Source organism: Megalopta genalis, chromosome 5 (genome assembly GCF_051020955.1).
Source record: "Megalopta genalis isolate 19385.01 chromosome 5, iyMegGena1_principal, whole genome shotgun sequence".
Taxonomy (NCBI): Eukaryota; Metazoa; Arthropoda; class Insecta; order Hymenoptera; family Halictidae; genus Megalopta; species Megalopta genalis.
In genome coordinates, this window is record NC_135017.1 from 11,623,313 (window position 1) to 11,635,584 (window position 12,272).

Below are 12,272 nucleotides of genomic sequence, written 5' to 3' on the forward strand. Positions count from 1 at the left end.
AAGGTTCGCCATTTAATCCGCCGTAGCGTGTGCAAATGTATTTGTAACGAACTGAAATTTGTAATAAAACTTATTGTAATAAATATTGTAATTAATAATTATATTGTGATAAATTATTGTAATAAAAGTTCGTCGTAATTAAATTTCCTATCAAAGATGTACTGAAATTAATTCTTCCCCTGTATAAATTAATTATGATCTAAATTTCTGCGAAAAATCTAATAAAATGTAATAACCGTCCGTAGAGTTTTGTAGAAAAATAAGAAGAAAGCTGTAGTTAAATTTATTATCAAAAAGCTGCTAAAATTAAATTTACCTAAATTTAAAATTAATTAGAATCTAAATTTCTGCGAAAAATCTAATAAAACGTAATAACCCTGCGTAGAGTTTTGTAGGAAAATAAGAAGAAAGCTGTAATTAAATTCGTTATCAAAAAGCTACTAAAATTAAATTTCCCCCCACTTGAAATTAATTAGAATCTAACTGTCTTCGAAAAATCTAATAAAATGTGATAACCGTGTAAGAGAAGAAGGAGTAGACTAAGGTCAGGTAAGGAATAAATTCAGGTCGCCAAATAATATTACTGTTTGCTACCTGTCGCTCAACGATCAAGAATTAACGATTCGATGTCGATCGAACGCGACACGGTCCGATGTCAATCTTCGCTGGATCGCGTGAAATAAGCTGGTCAGGGAATTGATCAATTATTTTTCCGAGCTGCACCTGACACCAAAGCCGGCCGCATTAAGTCCTTATTGCCCCCGCACGAGCAAGGCAATTAATTTCGACCTCGCCGCGCGTTCGATTCGCCGATGTTAATGGAATTATCTGCAAATCCCCTGCACTCAGCGCAGTCACGTCGAAATCTGGCCAGGGATTGCCGCGACGGAAACAAAAGCAGTTATTAACGAGACCTCATTATTGGCGAACAATAAAGAGATCTTTTTGATCGGCTCGGGGAGCTTCTCCGGCCGGACACAAAAATGATCAATCTCGTCGCAGAAACACGAAGTAGAATCTTCGGCCATCAGAATCAGTCGAATATGGTCGCCATACGATTTTTTTTTTAGACCAAAATGTGGAAGCTTGAATATAAAGCACTCTCCAAGAACATCAACTTTGCAAATAGTTTTCTAGGACGATGTTTCCATCCGCTATTTCGTAGAGGAATTTTTTATCGGGAAACCAGTTAGGAGATTTTAAAGTAGAGACTTCAGCCTTTGAAATGAGTACATTTTGATTGCCATACGATTTTTTTAAACCAAATTGTAGTAGCCTGAATATAAAGCACCCTTCAACATCATCAATTTTGCACACAGTTTTCTAGGACGACGTTTTCATTCGCCATTTCGCAGAGAAATTTTTTATCTAGAAATCAGTTTGGGCATTTTAAAGTAGAAGCTTCTGCCTTTAAAACCAGTATACCTTGATTGCGATACGATTTTTTTTAACCACATGGTAGAAGTCTGACTACAATCCACCCTTCAATATCATCAATTTTGCAAACAATTTTTCTAGGACGACGATTTCATTCGCCATATCGCAGAGAAATTTTCTATCTAGAAACCAGTTAGGGCATTTTAAAGTAAAAGCTTCAGCCTTTAAAACGAGTATATTTTGATTGCCATACGATTTTTTGTAACCAAATTGTGAGGATCTGAATATTAACTACCCTTAAAGCATTGTCAGTTTCGTACACAGTTTTCTAGTGCCACGTTCACTACCCTCCATGATTACAAAAAAATGCTTCAACAAAAAATACATTACAGCGTGCGAAAGTAGAGGCTTCAGCCTTCAAAATGAGTCGAATATGATCGCGGTACGATTTTTTCCAACGAAATTATAAAAGCCTGAATGTTAACTACCCTTCGCACATTACACACATCGAAGACTGCATTCTGGCTAACAATTTGGGAATTGGCGCCGCCAGGCGCAGCAACGATTCAAAACAAACACGCAAGTGACACAATGGTCTTTTATGCGGCAATTCAACAAAGTTTGCCGCCTCCGTACTCCCACTGTCAACAACAGACGATCGATTTTGTTCTTTCCCGTACTTTCTTTGTATAGGAACTACGTCAGCACGTTTCGCGAGCTTCGAGCAACGGTTCACGTAATTAGAAACTACTACTTTATTATAATGCGCAGCCCCGGGCCATAGAGAAAACAGAGAAAAATTGCTGACGGTTACCTCGCCCACGAAACTCAATGTACACACGAGGATCAAAGAATTTCTGAAGTTGATCCGATAGAGAGACGAGGATCAAACTCAAAAATACTTCAACTAGGAAATACAAATATTTACAAGATATTATTTCTCTCAACTGTGTGTTGCATATGCTTTCTTTGAAATAGTTGCTGCAAATAGAAACTAAATGGCAAACTCTTCTTTTCCCTAATAATTTTAATGGATTAAAAATATGTAACGCACTGTCGTTTGAAAATTCTTTTACAATCTTTTGAGTATTTTAAATTGCAATTTTATACGAACCTGAAATACGTAAATAAAATAAATATGTTCTTTGTTGTGCATTCGCTAATTAAGGAGATTATATATAATTCCTAACAATTTTAATGGCTTAAAAATAACGCACTGTCGCTTTAAAATACGTTTACAATCTTTCCACTATTTTAAATCGCAATGCCATGCGAATCTAAAATACGTAAGTGAAATAAATGTTTCCTTAATTGCACATTCACTAATTAAGAGAATTATATATATATATATTTCCTAGAAGCCTCTATTTTCTTCCATAGATACATAGTTAACCGTAAAAACAGAATTTAAAATGATGAATAGAAATTGATACGCATGAGATACTACTTCAAATAATTATCTGCATGAAATCATTCGATCGGTGTACAAAAATCGATGCGCGGTAATTCGATCAGTGTACAGAAATTGACACGCGATAATTGATACACTTACCCCATGCCGCGACGGATCTATTCCCGAGCGTCGCGTCGTCGTTCGGTCAGAATGCCAGACAATAGGAAGCGACGTCGGTCACGTGACCGGTATGTTAATACCCGGCTGTCGCAGACAGGTTTTTACAAGCGTTCGGTTTGAGCGATCTAAGGTGTCACGACTCTCTATCCGTGACGCCACTAATGTATTCCGGTCACGTGTCTCGTATCCACGCGGTCCTTCTTCTGTCTCCCGTGCGGATTTACGGCGGGCCAGACGGCGCGAGCCGAGAATTAATAGCGAGACGATCTTTTTTTCTGTTCACCGGGCACTCCGTTTCTGCGTTTCGCGAAATATCGGCGAATACCTTCGGAAAATCGGGGCCAGACTAGCGTTGTTTGCTCGCGGACGCGATGACGCAGCCACGTCGCGAGCAATAAACTTGCGAATCACGATCGTCGCGACGGAAACGCGTTTGAATAATCGAGCACGCTCGATTTTAATCTCCCGACGAACGCGGCCGTGTGCCGGCTCATTGTGAAGAACGAGTCGTTTGTGACTCGAATGGCCGCTCAGATCGCCCGATACGAAACCTAATTAACTTCGTTTGGATCTGTGCTCCATGAGAGGAATAAGTATTGCGGAATGATTCGCGGCGCAGTACGCGTCGTTCAACAATTTTTCCCGGCTGTAGCTCGACGAGCCTCGGCGAAGAAATATTTTTTTCTCGTTCGAACCGGCGTCGAAGAACGCGTCTGTATTTTGTGTACAACAATCCTCTCGGTCGTCGAGCTTAAAACAAATTGACAGAGTTCGCGGTATCGTTTTATCGTTTCATCGTGTCGTCGTGCGTGACGCTTACGCTTCGATCATTTCTGTCGCTATCTAATATCGCGAATTCTGACGGGAACAAATGGTTTCCGCGCTAATCGAGAACTGGATAATACGTTTGAATTTTTTCACGACAATACCATAACTCGTTGTGTCGACAAAAAATTGTGAAATTTCGTAGCGTCATTTAATCGCTTCGTACGCGAGACACCGATTGTAGGTATTTCGCTATGCGATTCCGCGAGTTTCAGCGACGAATGTATTTTTTTTATTTATCTGACTAATTGAGGATTGGATAACATGTACGAATCTGTTTAGAATATGTTCTCATTAACCGCTGCTTCTAAAAATATCCTCAAAGTTCATAGTATCATTCCATTGTATCATACATGAGACACGTAGTCGCGCACGGTTTTTGCCATCTAATGTCACAGCGTTCAGCGGCAAAAAATTGTTTCCCGGCTAACTGAATAGCGAGAAACATGTTCGAAGTTTTTTCAGGATGATGCAATCATTCGTTGCGCGTAAAAAACATTCCCGAAGTTCATGCTGTCGTTGAATCGTCTCGTATACGAAACATGGCGTTAGGAACATTTTTTCGCTGACCAATTTCGCAAATATTGAGAACAGAAAATTATTTCTTGACTAATCGAGGACTGGACAACGTGCTTGAATTTTGTTATAATAACGCCGTAAGTCCTTCTGTCCTAAAAAAATTCTTAAAGTTAGTATCGTCGTATCGCTTCGTATGCACGAAACCTGCATTCCAAGGAATTGTTTGCTATCAGATTCAGCAAATTCCGGGCAATAAAAAATTATTTCCTGACTAATTGAGGAGCGTGAAACATGTACGAATTTTTTCGTATTAAAACGCCGTTACTCGTCGCGTCTAAAAAATATTGTTAAAGCAGTTGCTATTTCAGACGTCGGAGAAACATTTCTCGCGAAATGCCGAATGATTCTCTATTTTTTTATTGAATTCCACGATCCTTGCGTTTCGGGATCCCTTAATCGACGCGTCGGCGAAGATTCCTCCGGCATTCTATCGGGGAAACAGCGCGTGTGACACGGCCGCGAGAAAAAAAAAAGAAACGGTGCAAGAAGTTTATACGACGCGGCAAAAAGCCTTATCAAGTTTCGCAGATGCTGCCGCGCGCACGGCGCACGAAAATAAAGTTTCGCCGGGATCGTTAAAGCGTTACGGGACCCGTTTCGCGCTGTAACGGGGAAACTTCGCGATACTTTTGCCCTCGTTAATTGTACGGCGCACGGCCGATTTCTCTGACGAAAATTACTCTTATTAGATCGGGTTCGCCGATCAATAATCCGTGTCACTGATTCACGGCGAACGAACGGTGTTCCAATCGCCGACAGTACGTCGAACATAATTAAATCTGGAACTGGATATTCCGTGGAAATTCACGCGATCCAAACATCTTCAAACATCCTCGAACGACTTCAAACGCCCTCAAACGAAAACGGAGGAACGTAACTGTTTCAATTCTCGTTCAGGGTTGGCCATTATTCGAATAAAAAATAGAAATTATTTGGAGTGAATAGTTATCGAAATTATTCGAATTATCTTTTTAGTCGAATATTCTAGTCTAACAACGATTTTATATTATTCGAATAAATTATTCTGTTTTTTTACTCAATAATAAATCAATCGAATAAATTATACTATCTGTTTATTCAATAATGAATTATTCGAATAAATTATTCGATGTGTTTACTCAATAATGAGTTATTCGAATAAATTATTCAATCTAGTTACTCAATAATGAGTTATTCGAATAAATTATTCGATCTATTTACTCAATAATGAATTATTCGAATAATTTATACTATCTTTTTATTCAATAATGAATTATTCTATCTATTTACTCAATAACGAATTATTCGAATAAATTATTCGATGAATTTATTCAACAATGAATTATTCGATTCATTTACTCAATAATGAATTATTCGAATAAATTATTCGATGAATTTATTCAATAAAGAATTATTCGAATAATAATGTGAATAATTGTAGGCTGCTTTTGCTTTCATATAATTTTATAAGAATATGTTTATTCGAATACAATCTCTTGGAAATAAAATCTACGGATAAATCTCTCTTTTTATTCGGTTGAATATTCATTCGATAACGTCGAATTAAAATTCATTAATCTTTACCTCTCGCGCGTATATAATACGTTTTGCATTCGAGACGGTAAAAGGAGTCGTTTCTACCTGCACGGTGACTTTCTAAATATTATTGGAAGATCGAAAAATATGACGGGAAGAATTGCATGACCGAATGGAACGGGAACAATGTTTCTTCTGGAATCCCGATGGTAAACGTCGAGTGCGCGGCACAGTCAACCGCGGAATTTATTCCGTGAATTATTCTCTGAAGAACGCTCGGTGTCGCGGGCTGATAGATCTTTCGAAGGTTTAATTAAATTTCGAAATTGGAACGGCGGGTCGCATTCGACAAAACGCGAGGGTCGTACAAATCGCCGGAAGTTCACCACGGAACAGTTGCATTTAATCGCCTTTCTTTCCTCCATCTTCGACCTTCTGCCGTTCCCTTTTCCGCCGGCGAATATATAAATATTTTAAACCGTGAAACAACGATGCGATTAAAAATCGAAAATTATTCGCAGCCGTTAGGCGAAGCCGCAATTTTTGCGCGCAATGTTTCCCGCACACCCTGCAGACTTATTTGCGGCATTCTCTGAATTAAATTAGCCGTTTTTAATCGTTTCTGAACGGGGAGAGTTTTCTCCTCCGCAGAGGTTTCTCATCGGATAAATTTTTCCTTTAGGTTTTTCGAATCTTTCTAATTTACACGGGAGAAAATTGAAATAAATTAATGATATTAATTTATTGATTATAAAATTGATATTATTAATTGATTGATTATAAAATTGATATTATTAATTTATTGATTATAAAATTAATATTATTAATTTATTGATTATAAGATTGATATTATGAATTTATAAAATATTAATTTATTAGATATATTGAAATAACGATTAGAAATCGTTGTTTTGTTGCTATCGCGCACATGAAAGGGGAATAATAACCCGGTTTATACCTGAACCGTGGCAATCCGTTTCCAGCCAGGAGTTTCAGTTCTACAAAGCAAGCTCCGTCACGAACGCGACCCTAAACTTCAATACAAATTTACCCCCGGTCCCAATCCACCGATTACGTCGACAGCTCGAACACCGACAAAAATTCTGTCCCTGTCAAATCCAATTTCCTTTCATCCGCTCGCTCCGTCAGCCACCAGAAAACCGCTCGGGGTAGTTAACGCGACATTAGTCACGGAAATAATTAACCGATAATCGAACTACAGAGAACAGTCCTTCCACTTTGTGCAAATTAATCGTCGACATTTGTCAACTACTGCGAACCGTACCATATTTTAAGTAATACTAATAAAATCTAACATTTTATAGTGTGCAATCTTCTAGAAATTAATCTTATAATTTTTTCTATGTTTAATACTGATAATTTTTGGCATACAAGTGACAGCAGTCGCAGCTTTTTAATTCACTCATTGACTTTTGATGTTCGGAAGCTTATGAAAACGTTACGTTACGAACGCTGTGATTCGAAAGGCATTTATATATTGGTGATTAACAATAAACTATTCATTCCAGCGTTATTTTTAGATAAAGCAATCATTGCTTTGATAAAAGATCAAAGTACACCGTCACTGTCATCTATTCTCAAATATTATTTACTAACACAGTATTCGGCGCATAGCAATTATTGGCGCAAAAGGTCTTATTTTCTCTGTCAAAGTTCGCCTTCATTGAAAAACCGCAGTAAAATGTACTTCGAACTCTCAAAACCACTTCTCGAAAAAATTCTACGTTTGCCCAAACCTCGATCATCTCTCACAAACGAAAACTTGACTCGACTCCATTTCAAATTCGTCGAAAAACAGATGCAAAAACCGCCTCGAAATAAAAATCGCCAGAGCAAAGCCCGACTTTCGATTACACAGTAAAAAAAAACCTGAATCCCAGGCAGATCGTTTAACACGTTCAATCAGCGCGGATAATACAGCCACTAAAATTCACTCAAAGTCAGAGCAATTTAATTGATTGAACCGAAACTAGAAATTAAAAATTGATCACGATGAATAACATTGCAACTCTTTCGCACCGGAAACATCCTAGCCAAATTCAGTTCGATCGAATATATTAAGATATTTCGAACAATATATATAAAAACGAATTTTCAAAATTGATCAAAAATTAGCGTCACCCATGTGCACCCATTCATCGACGCGGCGCACAACGCGTTAAAAAAAAGACCCGCGATCCTCTAAAGTGGCTGGAGCGAGAGGCTGACGCCGCATCGTCGACTTTTAGCGCGACAATAAATTCCCCGAAATGCACTTCCTGCTTCCCGCGATTCCTCGCCGGCGAACAGCCGCGGCGAGGATCGTCAACGTTTCACCCGATCAGTGGTTCTCACTCACCCGCAGATCCAAGAGTGCCGGCGCCTGGGCACGTTGCTTTGCGGGACCAGCAACAATGGCACGGTGCCTCTCCCGCTTCCGCCGTTTCCACCGCCATCACCGGCCGGAAGCCGAAGCTCCGGCACCTGAAGGCTGCTCATCCTCGAGGCTGTCGCGCTTCAGGTCACCAGAACGGCATCTCGTCGCCCGCGCAGACTCCTCCGTCTCTCATCACTGACTGACTCCCTCGGCATTCGCCGAACTAGGAGCCCGACATCGGGCCTCGAGCTCCTCGGCCACGAGCGACACCACCGGGACTACGAAACTGGCATTCTCCGTCCGAATGGCCACAGTTTCGCCTAGCATTCGCCGCGTTGCTCCGGAGGCTACAGTTCAAAGCGAACGAATTCAGAACCCTGGACCTGCCGTGCCGAACAATTCTGTTAAACCTTTGCCTAGAGGTCTCCCAAAGCAGCCTCCATAAGCAACTCGTACCAATTTATCAGTGACTCGGGTGATGATTTATTAGGGCACTCTTTTAGGTTCCCGTTCACGGCCGAGTCTTATTTATAGCACCGTCTCGATCATCGTCTTAAGACGCCGCCTAGGCTAATCTAGACTGCGGATCTTTATGGATAATAAAGCTTCGACGCATCGCGATTGTCTAGTACTTCCTTCACGCAGGTGTCGCCTTAAGACCGTGCTTTAGTCGGTATTATAAATAAGGCTACAGCCTTAGGGTAGCCTAAAGGTTCCGGAGGTTCAGTGATTGGATTTTGGCTGGGTAGATGGGGATCCTAGCTCGAGATAGGGCTAACAAAATTGCAATTTGTTTGGGGAGAGATTGGAGTAGACTTGAGCTAGGTATTTACAATTTAGGTTAGCTAGAATTAGGATTGCTAGGTATGAGTAGCTAAAAGTAAAGATTTTGTCTTCTATTGTAGGAATTATTGATAGTCGAGCTTAAGACTCGACTAATTATGGATTCAATAAGGTCTGGATCAGGTCTAGGTTGGATTTATTTTGACAAATAGGCAGTGGTTCCTAGCTCAAGATAGAATCAACAATACTGCAATTTGTTTTGGAAGAGATTAAAGTAGTCTTGAGCCAGGTATTCACAATTTAGGTTAGCTAGAATTAGGATTGCTAGGTATAAATAGCTAAAAGTAGATATTTTACCTTCTACTGTAGGAATTATTGATAGTCAAGCTTAAGACTAGACTAATTATGGATTCAATAAAGTCTGAACCAGGTCCAGGTTAGGTTTATTTTGACAAATAGGCAGTAGTTCCTAGCTCAAGATAGAATCAACAATTCTACAATTTGTTTTGGAAGAGATTAAAGTAGTCTTGAGCCAGGTATTCACAATTTAGGTTAGCTAGAATTAGGCTTGCTAAGTATAAGTAGCTAAAAGTAGAGATTTTATCTTCTACTGTAGGAATTATTGATAGTCAAGCTCAAGGCTAGACTAATTACGGATTCAATAAAGTTTGAACCAGTTCCAGGTTGGGTTTATTTTGCCAGATAGGTGATGGTTCCTAGCTCAAGATAGAGGGAACAACGTCTGTGCTTATTTGGGAAAAGGTTGGACCAGTCCTGAGCCAATTATGCACTAGTTAGCTGGAGTTGGGGTAGCTGAAAGCGGAGGTTCTATGTAAGACAATGCGTTTAACAGAATTCCTCGTGACTCTTTCTTTCCTCTCGGTATCAGTGCTGCGTGACAGGTGGAGCTGCTCCATTTCACAAATATTTCGGAGCCATGATTTCGTGTTTAATTCGATTTTTGACCTAACAAGACGATGTCCATTCTCTCTCTCATTTCTCTCTCTCACTCTCTCTCGTTATCTATCTATCTCCGGTCGTTTAATTTACATCGTCCCTATTGTCCGCGAGAGAATGTTCGCCTAGCTGGATCCGGACTATAGCGGCATTCCCGGTCCGAAATCATTGAAATTCATAGCGATTAGCGGCAACGACACAGCTCATTAAGGCGGATGACAATTATTAAACACCGAGGACCCGGGCGCTCGTTAACGCCGAGAGCCCCGGGATCGTCTCTGGATCCACGGATGTCAGAGGCTCCCTAATGAAAGATTCTTCGGCTTTCTCGTATCGACCCGGCCACGCCCCCTTCCTCCCGCCGCTTCTTTTTTTTTGTGCACAGCGAAACGTCAATCCCGGCCGTAAGGCATGCAACGTTTACATAAGTGGACTGATCACGAACCTCGCGGATACCTGCACTTCCAATACCGCCCGCGATAAACAAACATTCTGCATTTCTATCGGCCGCGCGATCGACGACGCGATTCGATCGTCTGCTATAGATCCGAGGAACGTTATTTTTTGGTTTTACCATAGACCGTGGGATTTCGTACGTTTCCGCGATACAGTGATGTCTCCCTAATTGACGCTCAGATTGTGCACGAAAATGGACAATTTGGGAAGATGAGATGCGATTATTCGAGTCTTGTAGCTTGTTTTTATAGTTGTTGTCAATTCGTAGCTTTAAAAACGAATCGCAAGCCTGGAATAATCGTATCTCCACTTCCCAAACTGTCCATTTTTGTGGGCAATCTGAGCGACAATCTGTGGACAATCTGATCTGTGGACAATTAGGGAGACATTACTGTATAACCTTGACCGGATCGAGAATAAAATTGCAAGAAGAATTCTTCCATTGGAAGAATTCGAGAATATTTTTGTACTCTGTGCGCGCGATTTGTTAAAATTGTTGAACGAGGAAAGAGATTTTTAGCCGGCTTATTTACGTCTCTTACGATCGACTCGGACAATTTTTATCTCGCATGTAACACTCCGCGGTACGATAATTACATGGTGGAACTTCGTGGAAGATAAAAGTTGTTTCCTTCTTTAATGATTCGAATAAATCGAAGAGGAGATAGCAATCTTCGGAAATTTGTTCGATGTATTTCAATTTTCCGATACTTCCGATGTCTTCGATAATCTGATCATTTCTGTCGTAAACGCATAAAATCGCAGTCAAGTAATAATAGTTGTTGTAAGAATCGTGCAATAACAATTAGGGAGACGCGAATCGATAAGATCGTAAATCATGTTTCTAAATCAACATACATGGATTAAATAAATATTTCATTGGTCCAGGTAAGGGACAACGTTAATCGCTCGAAGAGGGTTGAAATAATTAATACGTTATCTTATACGTTCATATTAATTATTATCGCGCGTCTTCATATTAATTATTATCGCGTGCGTTTATATCAATTATTATCGCATGTGTCTATATTATTACTGTCTAAATCAATATATACGAATTAAATATATATTTACTTGGTCCAGGTAACAATAGTTAACACATTATCGCATATGTTCAATATCAATTGTTATTATGCCGTGAATTTATATTAATTATTATCGCATGCGTTTATATTATTAATTTCTAAATCAATATACAATTAAATAAATATTTACTTGGCCTAGGTAACGATCTGAAGGTGGTTGAAATATTTAATACATTGTCATATGCACCTATATTAATTACTATAATTTTTATTTATAATAATTATTATTAAACGTATTTATATTGAATTTCTCAACGAATTTAAACGAATTAAATATAAATATTTTATTACAGGCAAGGAACACGATCGGTCACCCGAAGACGATTAAAAATACGGTTAGAACGACGGTTGAAAATCGATAGTTAAGATTCGACGACGAATTCGAGCGATGGTCCAGTGATTTCCGGCGAGATGAATTTCGACTGTCGAGACAAATTCGAATGGCACCGCTGTTAAATCTGGCGTCGCCGCCCACGCTTTCCCACGGATCGGTCGAGAATAGCCCGTCTTCGATAAACCGGCGCCCCCACTAATTAAGTATTCCGAGCCTCCGTAGTAAAACTAAAATTAAACGTCTCATTCAATGCCGAAATCGCACGGCAGACATTATCGATCCCGCCGCGTTCAACGCGCACACGTTCTCTGGTGGAACAGGTCGCGGATGCCTGCACTCGCTCGGCGAATTAATTATCGATTCCCGATGCCCCTTTCACGCGCGCCGATCGGCGACAACCGGTCGTTTATT

The 12,272-nt window shown here is 39.9% G+C and overlaps 1 protein-coding gene across 5 annotated transcripts in view; it reads right to left on the minus strand.

The window, feature by feature from the left end:
• dnc (phosphodiesterase dunce) overlaps nt 1-12,272 on the minus strand; it is a 540,449-nt gene that overhangs the window by 269,064 nt on the left and 259,113 nt on the right. The window contains exon 2 of one of the 5 annotated variants that reach the window (XM_076521361.1): nt 8,229-8,593. The exons of the other annotated variants lie outside the window; for them this stretch is intronic. Within the exon in view, the coding sequence (XP_076377476.1) occupies nt 8,229-8,368 (140 nt within the window). The 5' untranslated portion in view covers nt 8,369-8,593. The remainder of the gene's footprint in view (nt 1-8,228; nt 8,594-12,272) is intronic. 5 annotated transcript variants of the gene reach the window in all.